The sequence below is a fragment of the Temnothorax nylanderi genome, unplaced genomic scaffold (assembly GCF_030848795.1).
Source record: "Temnothorax nylanderi isolate EJ_2023f unplaced genomic scaffold, tnyl_v1.0 TNYL_tig0737_pilon, whole genome shotgun sequence".
Taxonomy (NCBI): domain Eukaryota; kingdom Metazoa; phylum Arthropoda; class Insecta; order Hymenoptera; family Formicidae; genus Temnothorax; species Temnothorax nylanderi.
In genome coordinates this window covers 1-17,764 of record NW_027249799.1, presented here as the reverse complement: position 1 = coordinate 17,764, position 17,764 = coordinate 1, and the positions used below count along the sequence as shown (strand labels likewise).

Genomic DNA, 17,764 nt, shown 5'->3' with positions numbered 1-17,764 from the left:
AAACGCATCTTGAAAAACTAATAGTAATGTTTTTAAAATATAATCCAAATCTTTATAAACAGATGTAAGATATTTATAAAGTAATATAAATTTATAAACGTAACACATCTTTTAAACTTGTATTTATATCTGTAAATATATATGTTATATGTGAATACAATAATTTAAACTTTTTTGCTGTGTTTTATGAAATAATGTTGCGCAAGTTTTATTAGTACATCATCTGTATTAGTCGGGAATGAGCGTAATGATCCTTTTAAAATTTTTCTGATTATTTCAAAATACTCTACGATTACGTGATCAATATATTTATATATCAATGTCTTCTTCATTGACATTGAATGAGCGCATTCTAAAAAGTCGAAGTCAATTTTTTGCATTACATCCTGTTTAATATAATTTGAAAACTGTGGAAAATGTGATATTAATGGCAAATAATAACGAGTTATAAGTTCTATATTTGCCATGCGATTCATAAACGTTGTATTTTGTTCCAGCAAATTGTTGTTCATGGAGCATGTTTCACAATTATTTGTAAAGAACTGTGACATTACTTTTTGCAATTTAAAATTCTGGATACTCAATATTACATTGTTGTTAATTTCATATTCGTCAGGTGTTTCTATATTTGGTAATATATTTGTAATTTGATTTTCTTGCGATATTGGTGATTGCAAAAATTGCCTCAAATTTATTAAATATCTGCTTGTATCAGATTCACAATTTTCATACACTGATGAAGATTTTACATATGCATTTATCAATAAACTTTTATAGTAACCTTGGAATGCACTACAGTTAGGATTCGTGTTTCTAACACCATGTTGTCTTACTTGTCCAAAAAAATTTTCCACAGGATCCTGATTGAAAGCTCTAGTTACTAATTGAGTAAAGCCTAATTCTTTAAAATATTTAGTCAATAACTTAAAACCCTGAATAGTATGAATCCAATTTTTAAGAACATTTGGAGTTTTTTTATCATGTGGTTTCCTTTTTTCATATTCCATTGTTCTAAAAACTGTAATAGCATCATTCCATAACTGATCGTATTTATCATTTCCTATATCAATAGTTCCATTTACACTATCAAATAATGTATTAAAAAATAATAATAACTCAGCAGTATCTTTTCCTTCTAACGACATATATTTACTTCCACAAGAACTTCGACTTTCGCTGCAACTCATTAATGACATCACTGAGGCCACGGTTCGACTAAAAATTTGCGTGCAACAAGAAACCTTCATTTTTTTAATTTTATTTGGCACTACGTGAAAATCTGTTAATTTGCGCATTATTCTTAAATGACCATTACTACAATCAATAAAATAAGCGTCTTCCACATGTTGCCATTTTGCTATTCGTACTATCTCATCATCTTTTAATTTGTATTTTAAATCTTTTGTTAAAAGATTGTTACGAATACATTTTAATAAATGTGGTGGATCATAGAGAGGAACTATCCGTTGATTATTAATAATAATAACATTATCTGTTAACGTTTCATTACTAATAAGTGCATGCCGTTTTGAATCTAAAATAAGATTTTCTATCGCTTTGCTATTAGTGCTTCCTTGATCACATACTGACGCTACGATTGTTAAGCCTACATTTTGCGCTCGTGTAACAATGTTCTTAAATGAATGAACAATGTCTTCCCATGGTGTAGTACCTTTACAGAACGAAAATGCAACTGGTTGTTTCCATGGACAAGTGCCATATATACCTTTTAGCATCCAAACCAAAACATGATCTGCTAATTCCATTTTTCTATTATGACCATTATCTACGTAACCTTCAATTAAATCAGCAGCTGAATTAAAATTTAATGAAACATCCAATTTCATTTCGTCAAAAATTAATATACAATATTTGTATTTTTCGTCATCAAATGCTTCTACACGATGTTTAATTTCTTCGAATATGCTATCACATATTCCTGGTGTTATAGGTACTTTTAATAAAAATTTTCTTAATAATTCTCTGCTTGGCAAATGAAATATTCTAGCCATATATCTGTATGTTGTCGGACTTTTCTTGTATAATGTTAACGCAAATGCTTTGTCCTCGAAAGTATATATTCTTTTATATTTATTTTTTCCCATGTTTCTCAAGTGACATATGAAAAAATCTTTAGCTGGTTGTGGTAATTCATTGAATATATTTAACGGTTGATCCTTTAATAATTTTTCTGCTTGATGTAAACGTTTCAACAAGTCATCTTTTCTTTGTTTACAACGTCTAACAGTTCTTGTTAGTGAAACAATAAAATTGTAAATTTTTCGCTCCTTTGCTTGAAGATGGACGTTCTTACTGACTTGAAATAATTGCAGAATGGGAACTAAAAGGATATTTTAAATAAGAAGCATTAAAAAATAGAACAATTGAATTTTCAGATTAATCCATAAAAATATATATTGAAAAATAAACTCATTAAAATTGAAAATGATTTATAATATTTCCCGAGTCTGACACACTTTCTCAATGACTTTACATTATTTATAATAATTCTAAAAATTGTTAACAAATCATGTTTCCAGTATTGAACAAAATTTAACAAGTAATTTCTCAAAATAAAAAACAATTTTTAGTTGATATTTTTCAGAACTTTTAACTATAAAAAAGTGATTAAAGTGTGTAAAACTTATGAGAGTGGCATAATTTATTAAAAATTTTAATTTTATTTTTTACATAAAATGTGATCGGTATTATATGTCTATGATATTTTTATTTACAAATTTCAAAACTTAGTTATAGAAATTAAAAATAATGTAATTAGTTACAAAAATTTGTTTTAAGAATAAATTGTTATTCGAAATAAATTAGACTGGATGCTTCTTACTTTAATCCGAAAGGATGACCTTTAGTGAAATCCCTCTAAAATTGATTTAGGACTATCCAAATTATTATTTATTCACATAAATTCTTTATTGTAGATTTTTTCCTCAGTCCTTATTCTTATTTTAGTGACACTTATTCAGTATGAAAATATTACATGCATAATTATTTTAGAATAACAAATATGTATAAATTATTACATATATTGCAGTAAAAAAATATTATAAGAAAAGTAGTTTTTTTTTACAGTTTCATCTGGTCAACCATAAACGGTAGTCGAGCTTTGACCATTGGGATCAACTTTAGACGGATTGGATTTGTAGTTATAGGAAACATTATAAATGTGTGGTAAAATTATTCTTATTTTAAGTATGATTTTTGACACAGTTGATTGACTTTAACAATAATTTAACTAACATTTCATCCTTTTTAAAATTCTATTACTGTAAACACAAACAGTTAGTTAAAATAAAATTCAAGTTAACTGTTTTACTATGATGTTTCATAATTATTTTATTCAAAACCGCTCTTATTATATGTATGTACAGACAGAGCAAGCTGATAAAAGCATATATATATATATAAAGCTGATAGAAGTATATACCATTTTAGATCAACTAATTATTATGTCAAAATAACAGGGAGAAGACACTTAGACACGAAACATTTGAACACAGTTAACATTTAGCAACAGATATTATAGTTTCTTTTCGTAGCAAAACAGTTAATAAATGGGTGTGTCCAAGCTGACAAAACAACCAGCCTGCTCGCCGAGCGATTGAGCCTGATTGGTTCTTACTTATAGATCCAATCAATCACATTCAATCCCTCGACAAAAAGCTTCGTCCGTGTTCAAGCTAATATTACATTTTGTAATAATGGCTTAAACATGGCCATTATTATATTTTGTTATAACAAGAAAATAAGTATACCTCTTTCTTTCCTTTTTAAAACTTGCTTTGATGGATGTTTAATCGAAGTTCTTGATATCTGTGATAAATTATTTAATTTTTTACCTTTTTCACATAGTGTACCTGTATAACATATTAGAATAACATTTCAGGATTAATACAATGTATTACTATTATTGTATGTAATACATCTACAATGAAATAAAAAATAATAGAGTAATAGATTAAGAACTTAAATAACTATATTCTTTTATGTTTATTACTCTATTATTAAATGTTATTATAAATAACTTCTTACAAATAGACAATATATTTTACCTAATCTATTATCATCTTCATGTTTTTCTTGATCTTGATAAACCAGATCTACTTGATTTTCTTCATGTTCATTTACTTCACATGCATCTGTTAATGAAACAATTATAATTTATATATATAAATACCATTTACTCTAAATATGGAATAAGACACTATAAATATATAGATTTTTTAAAATTACCATTTGATATATAAACAGGCTCGACTGAAGCAGTAGCAGTCATAGACATTCCTGCATCCTGTGGATAATGTTCCTCAAGATTAAGAGGTTCTGAAAAAATAAAATGAAATGTTTTAAAGTATAATTGTTAAAAACTTTCTTTCATAATAATGTTCTTCTTACAAATAGACCAACATATTTTACCTAATCTATTATCATCTTCATGTTCTTCGTAGTCTTGATAAATCCGATCCATTTGATCTTCTTCATGTTCATTTACTTCACATGCATCTGTTAATGAAACAATTATAATTTATATATATAAATACCATTTACTCTAAATATGGAATAAAAGACTATATAGATTTTTCAAAATTTACTATTTGATACATAAACAGGCTCAACAGAAGCAGTAGCAGTCATAAGCATTTCTGCATTCTGTGGATAATGTTCCTCAAAATTAAGAGGTTCTGAAAAAACAAGATAAAATGTTTTAAATTATAATTGTTAAAAACTTTCCTTCATGACAATGTTCTTGCTTATTTTAAACGTAAATTTTAATAAAGCTTATGACAAATTAGTTTATCAATTTATATAAGCAGTACCTGGCAATAATAGAGTAGGTATAGCATCCTTGCTTAATTTTTTGGAAAATTTATATTTATCTTCAAAATGATCTTCACATATAGTCCGGTTACAAATTTTATTTTCTGGTACCTTCAATAAGTTCGTATTTCCAGTTGCTGCTAACCATTGTAAATATCTTTCTCTATTTACAAATGGTTTTGGAAATGTAAACATCCGTTTACTTGTTGACGTACAACATAATATTGCACATTTTTTATGACTCATTGTGACTATAAATATTAATAGTGATTAATAGTAAGCAATAGTAAGCAAACAGCAAACCAAAGTAGATTTGAGCAGACTTAAACTGATTTGAACCACTTGGACAGACTCAACATGAACTTACAAACAGTAACCTATAACCGTAAATTCTATAAAATTTCTTGACGATACTAGTGCCCTCGGTAGACATGGGGGAGAATTACTGAGACCTCGCCATTCGTATCTCAGTTTGTTGGCCCTGGTCGCCACTCTCAAAGAGCCGCTCTGATAACAGGTAAGACGCGAAATATTGTATATTTAAAACGCCGATAACATGAAGCATAATATATTATATGACACCATAATTTTTTTTACATAGGGCTTTAGCCTAGGAGGAGGACGATGATAAAGTGAAGAGGAAGGAGCAACGTAAAGAACGCAAAGAAAAAGAACGAGAAAAGAAACGTGACGAAGATGATGGCAAAGGAAAGTGGGAAACCGATAAAGGCGGCGTGGCTATTCCCTTCGAGAAACTGAAGATGTTTGCCAAGGACGCAGAAATTAATATTGGTGCGGTATTGAAAAAACTTTCTGTCGGTATGTATCATGTTACAAACTTACGATAAAATTAAACAAAGTCTACACTCATTTACGTCTTCTTTTTGATTAATTAATATTCAGTTATTATAAAGATTATAAAATGGTAAAGGGTTATACATATTTTAAAAGTTTAAACAAGTTAATAAGAAAATATTCAATTTTTCAATGTTTTGTTCAATTGTATTATGTGCACTTAATTTAGTACACATTGGTTGATAAAGTATAATTTAAAATGTGTCTATACTTTGTGTTAATACTGATTAGAAATGCGACCTGATTATGCGATTTTACTGTTGTATCTTTATCGATTTAATTTCTACGAGTTAATTTTCGATTTTATTATGTATTCTTTCAAAAATAAGATAATTTTATAATTTTGTTTATACATGTTCTATTTTGCTATCTTATGTATAAAAAAAATGCATATCGTAATTACTAATCTTGCGTTCGATTTCTCCCGCTGGAAAGTGGGAATCTATTGTTAACGTGATGTACACTATAGATTTTCATTATTGACGCTTTATAGTTTACGCTACATACATTATACATCTTCGGTTCCAGTGGGAGAAACCAACGTATCTTAAATAATTACGACAAAATAATGTAAATATCTACATTATTATTGTAAGGAATTCATGTTTAACAATAATTTGCAGGGAAAGGCCAAAGAGAACATCGGTCTCATCCTCCTCGTATGCAGCAGAGCAATAAGCCTAAAGAAGCTCTGGTTAATGGTACAGTGGCTGAGCAACTACGTTGCGTTGTCGCTAATCGTCAATTGCTAATAACGTTGCTATGTTATACCTGATGAGAGTTGTTAACTCCCAGCATGTAACATGATGCATACCGACGCAAGGACTACACGATTATGGAACGCGGCATGATTAGTCTACGCTCGTTGTTAAGACTGTTTGCTACCGACATAAGAATACGGCAATTGTTTAAGAAATCGTCATTCTCCTTAAACAAATTTAAGGGCACATATTAATATTTATGCATGGTTTAGTTTAATGATGGTAATTACAATGTCATGTTTGATATACGGATACATTCATTGGGAGATAGAGGAGTAGCATTTGGTAGAGAATTCCCCGATTGTGAAACTGTGCCTCATTTTTGTACCAAGCTCCTAACTTACGTGGCAGTGCTTTGGATGTACCGTATGGTATACCTTGGTTACTCATTAACGTTTAACGATCTAATATTAGGCTAGATAACGCGCGGCTCATACAATTATCGCTCTGGATAGGTTTTTTATCTAGATATGTCGCTCAGTACTTACACAATATATATAATTTGGTATTTGCAGTGTGATGTTCTGATATCGTTCTGATATCGAGTTTATTTAATTTAGCTTAATAGAGTTTTAATCCGATAGGCAAATTATTCAACATACTTTTCACGAATGTTCCGTATTGAGGTAAAATATGTATATTGTTGCTTTGATACTTTATCACTTTATTACTCGATCCGATAATCTCGTGGATTACTTTGATATGCGCTATCGGAGATGATTATAAAAATCGAAAAACGAATGCGATATAACTAAGATGCAACTCGATGCGGTACAAGGAAAATGGATTTTCGTTGTTATTTAATCGTAACAATGGTAGCTGCAATCTCCAAGAAATTCTGGTTCAAAGGTATTCTCAATAATGTTCCTTTCTATTTACATGAGAAAATTGAGTTTTTGATTTATGATTATTAGAGTTATTTAACAACACTAGATTTTTACGTTTCAAAGCTGTGTTAATTAATAGCATCATGATGATGGCGAAAATGACTTGTTCAATTCTAACATTCTTCTAAACTTTAGGATTCGATATCGAGTTTTTTTCTGCATTGTTTCGCGTGATTTAAAAAGAAAGTAAACGTATACTTAGTAATACCAATGTATGATGTGCTAGAGAGAAAGAATGATACATGTTTTATGATATCTAGCTAAAGTGCAGACTTAGCGCATACCTTTATTACTATAATACTACTCAGTCGAAATGTGGATATCTGAACAAATAAACTAGCTTTACTATACTAAGTTATAAAATAGATATGACCAATTGTTTTAAATTGATTATCAACATTTATTAAAAATCAGTTATCAATTTAAAACAGTTGTTTCTTCGGATATGACAACAACTATAATCAGACGTGTTTTATGAATTTTGCAAAAACACATGGCGGTTGATGCAATATATCGACACCTAACAAAACAGCTGTCATTTTATCTGAATATTCGTATAGCAGCCAAAAAATTGAGATATCCCTCAACCTGCTTGTTTCAGATACATTTGTATTGATTGTAATTTGTGCATAATTTAAGAATAAAACATTTCTGTACATAAACGCAATTGGTACGATAAACCTTTCTCTTAATATAAATAATGTGACACATTTTATTTTTTTGTAAAATTGTAGAAATAGTATCTCTTCCCTCTGCCTCCCTTGCTCACTTAATAATTATACACGCGGGGGTATACTCAAGTAGTTAGATTGAATTTTTTCAATTAAACTTGTTTAATTTTACATTCTATTTGATTAAATCTAATTAATTTAATAAATAAAACTTGCATGTTAGTAAAAGAGTGTTATATTAATTAAAGAAAACATTTGTACGACACAAATTGTAATGATCTTTCTTTATTCAGGAAAAACATTGAACGCGATTATTTTTGCATGTATATATATATATTTTGTCCAGTAAATAAGGACTACTCTAATATATATATATATATATATATATATATATATATATATATAGTAGGTATATATATATAGGTATATATATATATATATATATTACGACTTACGACATCCATTGTAAACCCGGCCAAATAGCTCTGTGAACATGAGGCTGGATTTTCAAGGAAAGAAATAGCAGAATGAAATAATAGTAGAATTATTTTGATTTAGCCCTGTAGAACTAAAACAAGTATTACAAGGCTAACCAATCAAAATGATTCCGTTATTATTCCGTTCCACTTTTTCTTTTTTTATAAGGAATATAAGGATCCAGCCTGAATCAGACCGCGATCATAATAAAAGCAAAATGGCGAATAATCGCGATAAATCGATATATTTACCGTTAATGTCACCTTTCTGATTATCTAGGATTCTATGCACAACTTGCTTCGTGTGTGTCACAGTCAAATTGTCAGTAAAAATTTTAACAATTTCATTTTTGCAAGTTGAAGTTAAAATTAAAGAAGAAAGAGAGAAGAAGATAAAGAAGAAAAAAATAAATAGCGTTACAAATAAAAGTAATGTACGTATATTATATTGTGTGTAATATTAGGTGCTTATATCAAAACTTAAATAATTGTCACTTGTGACGTTGTCCTATCCTTTTTGACAATTAATGAATAGTAAAGACAGAATGACGTCACAAGTGAGAATTATCTGAGTTTTGATGTAAATGGAAAGCATTTATTAATGTACTCTTAATAATGATGTATATATGTTATGGGCGAAGTTTGCATGGTATGCAATATTAATATAGTTCGGACAATATTAGCATTAAATCACGTATTTATATATACTGGCTCATATTCTCAATTTTCTTTTAGCGATAAAAAAGTGCGCTTTTATTTCTAAGATGCTATAATATATGTAACATGAACTATAACATTTCAGAAATAAATGCGCGCTTTTATCGATAAAAAAGAGTTGAGAATATGGACCGATATCAGAGTCTCCGATTAATGTGAGCCTCATGATTAAACTCACTCTTCGTCTCTTTCTAAGGGGAACAGTTAGAAAGAAATGCAGAGTGAGTTTAATCGGAGGATCACGTTAATCAGAGACTGTGATATCGGCCCTATATATGTATATTGTACATAACCTGGGCAATGTTGATACCTATATTATGCGAACTTCGCCCGTATATATCAGGTATATATATCAGGTAAATCAGGGATTATATTCTCGAGCTTGGTGCCCTATTCTCGAAAAATATCGCATACGATATTTTATAAGAATGTCACTAGAAAAATCACACTTTGCAAGTGTGCTATTGGTTGCAGAGTGTGATATTCATGACATATCGTATGCGATATTTTTCAAGAATAGGGGCCCTGTCTTAATAATTTTCGTATGCGACTTTCTATTTGAAAAGCATTGAATTTTGCATGCGAGTTTCATGAAAACGATTCAAGAATAGGGCTCATTAGGCACGTTCAGCAGACACAACTGTTGAGTTCGTCTTATCAACACACTGCTTTGATTGGTTGGTTCTAAAAGTAAGAACCAATCACGTTCGACTGCTATTGAGCGGCTTGGTCTGCTGAACGCGGCCATTATCAACCCAGCGAGTAAATCAATTCGAGTCGATATATCGATATATGTATGTACGTGTGTGTAGTGTACTGCGCTCAGGCTGTAAGCAGCTGTAAAGTCAGTTATAACCTAGAAATAGTGACGATCGTAATCATCGCTGCGTGATAGATAGTGAAATATATATTGACGACAGAGATCAAGGAGCTGTTCACACGAGGCGTTTCTGGCGCGTGGTTGCCGCGTGTAAACATTTGCATGAGCCGCGTGCTGTCGCAATTCGAGGCATCATTTATCATGTAATATAATATTTACGTTTTGAATGAATTGATACACCGTTTGTCTCGATTCTGATCAACTTGTTTTTAGGCATATCTGATAAATGAGTCAATGAGTAATACAAGATGCAAGTAAAAATATTATAACTGCCTACATGTATCAAGAATCTAATGATTGACCATACGTCCTTTAGAATTTAGAGATACTTTGGACGGCAGTGAAGATTGCGTTTGGGATTTACCGCCAAGAGGTGGTCATCAGGGAGAGTCGGTAATTCAGGGTATATAAGTGGCAGACAAGGTCGTCCTCCAACCTAGCATAGAGATCGTAGAGACGAACGTTGTTGTACTACCGATGACAAAGACACTGTTTTAAACAGCCAAGACGTTTCAAGTATTGATAGAGGTAATAATAATAATACTTATTGGTCGTGCGCGTGCGTGCATACGTGCGGGTGTGTGTGTGTGTGTGTGTGTGTGTGTGTGTGTGTGTGTGTGTGTGTGTGTGTGTGTGTGCGTGCGTGCGCGTGTATTATCCGATCGCTAATATTATGCAGTAGCTTCCTCTTTCTTTTTTCGCTCTTCCCCTTCATTCTCTCATTTTTAAGAAGATAAATCTTGATAATTATTTTTTCTTTTTACTGTGTTATGATATGATGACTTTAAGTTTCAATGTAACAGAATTCATAAAGTTAGTATCTAAATAAAGAAAGAAGATAAATCTTGCTAATTATTTTTTCTTTTTACTGTGTTATGATATGATGACGTGATTATTATTGTATTATAAATAAATGTAATTCCAGAATTTTTTGTTATTTTATCTTATAAAATAAACGTTAGAATACGCGTGTAAATGGATGGGTGTGTGGGTGTGGATGGGGGTGTATACTGTTGCACCCGTGCTGGAACACCCGTTGCGCGCGGAACTTCGCTCACGAGAAGCCTGAACTTCGCTCACGAGTAGCTTCAAGCCGAAGCGCGTTCCCTAACGACGGGATGTATTGATCTGTGTAATAACAACGACTGTCAGATCTACGGGGAGACTCGGATCGTTCGGACGTGTTCTCCACCTGAAACGCTTGTACAGAGTTTCTAATAAACCCTTGAGTTCCTTTCCTAATAAAGTGTGTCTCTCTTTTCACGCGAGCCCGGGAGTGCGCGGAGCGAACGCGAGTGTCTCTGAGATAGCGGAGCGCAGCGCAACATTTTTGGGGGCTCGTCCGGGATCGCACGGATCGTTCAGATCAGACGGATCTACTGGAGACGGAACGAGCGAAGACACGATGACGAGCACCGAGCCATTGACAGCACCCGCGACGAGAAAGAGAGCGCGGATGGGAACCCCGAGGCCGAGAGCTCCATGGCTCGAGACAGAGACGGAGATACGACCCGGCTCGAGCGCCCCTCAGCTCTCAGCGGAAGTGGTGACACTGCAGGCGATGATGCAGAAGATCCGCCAGATGCGTGAGGATTATGCGGCGTTGCTGCGACAGCGGGAAGCGGAAGCCACAGCGGTCGAGAACTCCCGCAGCTAAGTTCCTTATCTAACGCGAACCGGAGATACGGGGAGCGCGGGCCGCCGCGGTCGCGGAAGTGACGCGTGTGATTTTGTAGACGCGAGGAGCGCGAGCCGTCGCGGAAGAAAAACGCGTGGAAGTTGTTGCGCGTACGGAATTGGGCTTCAAGTTGAAGCCCGACACGTTGACGGCTCGACGCCGCTGCGAGAATTCCTCTCCCAATTTCTTCTCATCGCGCGTGCGAATAATTGGGACGACGCGTCAAAATCCGTTGCGTTGGCCGCGAGTCTTAGGGGAAAAGCGCGGACGGTATTAGAGTCGGTCGAAAATTTAGAAAATTTATGTTTCGAAGAACTAAAATCGAAAATTGGAGTTGCGTTTCGGCGAGGGGGTTTGTCGCAAAACTTTTATACGCAATTTACGGGCCGAAAGCAGAGAAATGGAGAAGATTTGGCTTCTCTTGGCGCGGAATTGAAAGACTGTCGCGATTAGCTTACCCCGAGTGTTCTTTTTCGGTTCGAGATAGATCGCGTGCGCGCAATTTGTTCTGCAATATCTGACGGCTTTTTGAGGAGGGACTCTCCATTTGGAGGATTAACCTCCTTAAAAGCAGCCGTCGAAAGGGTCAAACAAGCGGTAAAAATTATTCAGGAATAGTGTTTCGAAAGAAGGAGGGAAATATTTTGGAAAGAATTTTGAGAAGGAGGAGAGGAAGGACGCGCGGGAAGGAGGTTGAAGGGAAGAAGAAGGAAAGGATGAGGAAAAAGAGAAAGGCTGGAGAAGCCGGAAGGGAAACTCGCGCGGCAGCAAATTTGTCGCCGACCGAAGGGAATGTTGGACGTGCGGGAAAACGGGGCATTTTTCGATCTGAATGCCCCGAAGAGGAACGCGGTTTAGTTGAGCTTGACGGGGCGGGCTCAACTCTTGCGAGAAATACCCAAAAGTTTTTCGTTTAAAAAAATGTGGTATGTTGATAAATAAATGAAAAGATTTCTGTTATATGGTTTACTAAACAATAAGTGTTGTTCCTTTAAGATAGACACGGGCTCCGATTGTTTCTGTGTTAATTCTAAATGGTTGAACGATAAAATAGAAAGAATTAAAGTAGAGAATTGCAATCTGAGGTATCCAACTGGAGAAAGGGTTTCCTTTAGAATCTAAAGTTAAAGTTAATGTTCAATTAGGTAAATATTCTGTTGAAGTTCTTATGTTTGTAGCAGAGACTTTCTGATGATGCTTATTAGGAAAGGATTTTCTTAAAAAGTAAATTTGGAAAATGTTTTCGAATCTTTCTTTGTTGATCCCGATTTAAATAAGAGAAAGTCTTCAATGTTCTCGAGTGGAAGGTTCTTCTGGAGGAGATTTGTCTATCTTAGAAGAACTTTTTGTGAATAATTCTCTATATCTAAATGAGTCCCAAAGGAGATTTTTGCCCAATTCTGAGTGATTTTCAGGATGTGTTTTCTAAGGAATTATTGCAGGGAATTGTGATATTGTTAAACATGCTATAGATGTGAAAGATTCTCCTCCCATAAAGCAGGTTCCCCGTCGTATTCCAATCCAAATGCGGGAAGAGGTGAATAAGATTATTGAGGATATGAGGAAACAAGGGGTGATTGAGGAATCGCAAAGCCCCTGGATCTCACCTGTAGTTCTTGTGAAAAAGAAAGATGGCTCTATCAGATTTTGCGTGGATTACAGGAAAGTTAATGCTGTAACCAAAAGGATTCTTTTCCTCTTCCCAGAATAGACGACATTTTCGACCAGTTATCAGGTAACATCTGGTTTTGCACTTTAGACTTAAAAGCGGATACTGGCAAGTGAAAATCCGTCCTGAAGACAAAGAAAAGACAGCGTTTTCTATCGGTAACGGTCTCTGGCAGTTCACCGTTATGCCTTTTGGCCTTTGTAACGCCCCCGCTACGTTTCAGCGTCTTATGGAAAAAGTCCTTAAACAATTTTTGAATAAAATTTGTTTAGTTTATCTAGATGATGTAATTATTTTTGGTAAAAGTTTTTCCGAAATGCTGAGAATCTTGAGACGGTGCTTTTACGCCTAAGGGAAGTTAATCTGAAGTTGAATCCAAATAAATGCACTCTTTTTAGTAGAAGCGTTAGATATTTGGGACATGTTATTTCGGCGGAAGAAGCATAACTACGGATCCTGAAAAGATAACCGCGGTTAAAGATTGGTCAGTACCGCATACGAGAAAACAATTGCGGAGTTTCTTAGGATTTTGCTCGTACTACCGGAAGTTTATTAAAGGATTTTCTTCTTTGGCGAAATCCCTTTACTCCCTCACGGGAAACCAAACTAAGTTTGTTTGGAAGGAGGAGCATCAAAGAGTTTTTGAGGAATTAAAGCGAGTTTTATCTTCTCCTCCGGCCCTTTCTTTTCCTGAAGGAGAGGGAGAATTTGTTTTAGATACCGATGCTTCAAATATCGGTATCGGCGCGGTTTTGTCGCAAAGACAAGAAGGGAAGGAGAGAATTATAGCCTATTACAGTCGAGTTCTTAATAAGGCGGAGAGAAATTATTGTGTAACCCGCCGAGAGCTTTTGGCGGTTGTGGACTCTTTTAAATTTTTCCGTCATTATCTTTTAGGACGGAAATTTTTAATCCGAACCGACCATGTTTCTTTGAAATGGCTTATGTCCTTCAGAGATTTGGAAGGGCAGTTAGCGCGATGGTTGGAAAGGCTCCAGCAATTCGAATTTGAGGTATCCATCGTAAAGGAGAATCCCATAAGAATGCTGACGGACTATCTAGGCGTCAGTGTGAAAAGTTTGGCTGTGGTTATTGTGAGAGAGTTGAGAAGAAAAATTTCGAAGAACAGGACAAGGTGGTTGCGCGTTTGATTCTTCAGAGAGACCCCAGAGGTCTGGCGTAAGGAACAAGGTGAGGACACGGGAATTACATTCATTCTTCGAGCTAAGGAAACTGGAATCCGTCCTCCTCGTACTGAAATCCCTGACAGGACGTTTCCGCTCAAATCTACTGGTTACATTGGGACGCTCTAGTTTTAGAAGAAGGAATCCTATATAAGAGGTGGGAGGTCCCAAATCTGAAAACAAGTTTTTTTCAGCTTGTTGTTCCCCGAAGTCGGGTTAAGGAGATTCTGAGAGAGGCCCACGATTCTCCTTCGGGAGGACATTTTGGTATTAATAAAACGTTGGAGAAAATCCGGAAGCGTTTTTATTGAGCAACTTGCAAACAAGACGTGGAAGATTGGTGCAAATCTTGTAAGGTTTGCATTTCCAAAAAAGGCCCATCGGGAAAGGGAAATCCCCTTTGCAGATTTACAATGTTGAGACACCATTTGAGAGAGTCCAAATGGATATTCTTGGCCCCCTTCCAACAACTGCATCAGGAATAAATATCTCCTTGTCGTTGTAGATTGTTTCTCTAAATGGGTGGAGGCGTTCCCATTGAAGAACATAAGAGCTAGAACAGTAGCAGAAATCTTTACTAATCAGTTTGTTTCTAGATATGGAGTCCCCTTAGAAGTACATACGGACCAAGGAAGGAATTTCGAATCAAAACTTTTTACGGAATTGATGGATCTTCTTGGAATTAGGAAGACGAGGACTACTGCTTTGCATCCTCAGTCGGATGGACAGGTTGAGCGTCAGCATCAAACCATTACTAATTATCTGGCAAAGTACATTTCTGAGAATCAACGAGATTGGGATCGTTGGGTTCCCATGTTCTTGTTAGCTTACAGATCTTCGAAACACGAAACCACTGGTGTAACTCCTGCCGAATTATGTTTTGCTCGAGATCTTAAATTACCTTTAGATCTGTTACAGGGTAGTCCACCAAAGCTTCGTGGGGAGGAGGAGCAGTCAGTCGGGAGGTTTATTGGAAATCTAAAGGGAAAACTTGAGGAAATCCATTCTGGTGTTAGGGCACGTATGAATATCAAGTTTCTCGGGTTAAGTCCTGGTACGATCGGGGAGCCAGGCAAATTCTTTTTCAAGAGGGGCAGAAAGTCTGGTTCTACAATCCTCGTAGGACGAAAGGAAAAGCCCCGAAATTGCAAAGCAATTGGGAAGGACCCTTTTGCATAAAAAAGAAGCTTAGTGACGTGGTATACTGCATTCAGAAATCTCCCAGACACAAAAGAAAGGTTGTTCATTCGGATAGATTAGCTCTTTACTGTGAGAGAAAAGTATAGTTAAGGAAAGGTTAAGTAGATTGGAGCCCCCCCCCAAAAAAAGAAGGAGAAATAAACAAGAGAATAAAAATTAAATTGATGTAAGATTGTAGATGTTGTAAATAACAAGTTTCTTTAATGAAGTGTTGGATTTTTTTTTTTAATTTGAAAAGTTGTTCTGTTTAGAATTTACTGCGTGATTACTTTGGTTTTCTCTAGAGGGAGTCTGCGGTTTGAGAGGACTTGTGAGATCTCGACCTGAACCACCGCGGCGGAACAACGGCCAAGACTCCTTTGGAAGAGAAATTCTTTAAGAAGACTGTCTCGCCCACGGTTCTTTTGAGTTGTGGTTTTTTCCGTGGGACGTAGGGCAAATGCCGAGACAGGGACTCGGGGAGTCTTTAAGACGTTGGGTCTACAACAGTTTCCCCCCCCCTTGTCCGAAGATTTCGAGGAAGAGCGGTAACGTCGGGGATGTTCCTGCAGAAGAGGATGGTTCGCCCTGGTGTCGGAGGGGAGGAGTCTGGCCAGCTCTTTCCGGGAAAGCCGAAAAAAGCGAAGCCTACCTCGAGGTGTTTTTACGGCGAGGGACCAGGAGAGGGCAGTTCGTTAACCTGTGGCAGCAGCCCGGGGTAGAACCAGGGGCCAGCCTGGTGCCCGGGAAGTCGTGTATCGGGGCACTGCCCTTCTGAGGATTTTCGGGACGACAATCTAGGAAGAAGGGGGCAGTGTTGCACCCGTGCTGGAACACCCGTTGCGCGCGGAACTTCGCTCACGAGAAGCCTGAACTTCGCTCACAAGTAGCTTCAAGCCGAAGCGCGTTCCCTAACGACGGGATGTATTGATCTGTGTAATAACAACGACTGTCAGATCTACGGGGAGACTCGGATCGTTCGGACGTGTTCTCCACCTGAAACGCTTGTACAGAGTTTCTAATAAACCCTTGAGTTCCTTTCCTAATAAAGTGTTGTCTCTCTTTTCACGCGAGCCGGGAGTGCGCGGAGCGAACGCAAGTGTCTCTGAGATAGCGGAGCGCAGCGCAACAATACATATACATGTGATTGTAGATATGGATATGTGGGGGAGAATGCGTGTGTATGTATGTATGTGTACATACACACAAAACTTGTGATACTACTACAAGTACCCGCATACTTAAATTACTGATTGCATGTAATGTATAAAATTAACATTATATATAATATTTTAATTAATTAACTGTTTTGATTGTAACATGAGAAATTATTTTAAAATATTTCAACTTATTTCTAAGTGTAGTATTTATGTACGTTGCGGCTGTTGTATTAGTTGAAAATTATCACATACATGTGAAAAATGGTCAATTTTACAGATATAGTCAGCTTCAAGTAACACATTCATTTGTATCTGCAATGCAAGCCATTGACAAAAATTTTATTCCCTCACAATACAAATAATTTATAGTATGTTACACAAAAAATATATTACAAAATAGATAATTATATTTACTAAAGTATCTCCAATATCATTTTTAAGTTATAATTGATATATATATATATAATATATATATTAGGGTGATTCAAAAAAACCTTTTTGTTTTTCGCGATACACCCCAAAATATCAAAGCGTCCCTAAAAAAAAGAATTTTCTTCAAAAGGGGAGCAAAATCGAACAAGTTTTAGAGGTCGCTACCGCGATTTTCAATATTTCGATTAAAAAATCGGTTTTTTTTTCCAAATATTCAAAATTGCATAACTTTTCGAGTTTTAATGGATAGAGGCATGAAATTTCAGAGAATCTTCGTCAATTTATGTAGTTTATGAATATTGAGTTAAAAAATTTATTTTCGGAAACAATTGTTTTTACGTTTCTTTTGTTTATAATAAAAAAATAATGTCTATAACTAATA

At 35.1% G+C, this 17,764-nt stretch overlaps 1 protein-coding gene and 1 long non-coding RNA gene across 2 annotated transcripts; one reads left to right on the top strand and one right to left on the bottom strand.

Moving 5' to 3' along the window:
- LOC139785096 (uncharacterized) lies at nt 1-5,316 on the bottom strand. The gene is made up of 7 exons (XM_071724250.1): nt 4,833-5,316; nt 4,608-4,697; nt 4,432-4,518; nt 4,249-4,338; nt 4,068-4,154; nt 3,771-3,872; nt 1-2,341 (listed from the first exon to the last, which is right to left on the bottom strand). The coding sequence occupies exons 1-7, from the start codon at nt 5,077-5,079 to the stop codon at nt 165-167; spliced, it is 2,880 nt and encodes a 959-aa protein (XP_071580351.1). The 5' UTR covers nt 5,080-5,316; the 3' UTR covers nt 1-164.
- Nucleotides 5,317-5,333: 17 nt separating this feature from the next.
- Nucleotides 5,334-7,998, top strand: LOC139785095 (uncharacterized). The gene is made up of 3 exons (XR_011721805.1): nt 5,334-5,350; nt 5,435-5,652; nt 6,312-7,998. It is a non-coding gene; the product is annotated as an uncharacterized lncRNA (long non-coding RNA).
- Nucleotides 7,999-17,764: the final 9,766 nt, after the last annotated feature.

Bases quoted from the DNA above. Each gene is read 5' to 3' on its own strand.
- LOC139785096 (XM_071724250.1), bottom strand. From the start codon at position 5,079: ATGAGTCATAAAAAATGTGCAATATTATGTTGTACGTCAACAAGTAAA. The intron at 4,519-4,607 runs GTAAATTTTGAA...TTTCATTAACAG, and splicing joins GCCTGTTTATGTATCAAATA to ATGCATGTGAAGTAAATGAA. The intron at 4,155-4,248 runs GTAATTTTAAAA...TTTCATTAACAG, and splicing joins GCCTGTTTATATATCAAATG to ATGCATGTGAAGTAAATGAA.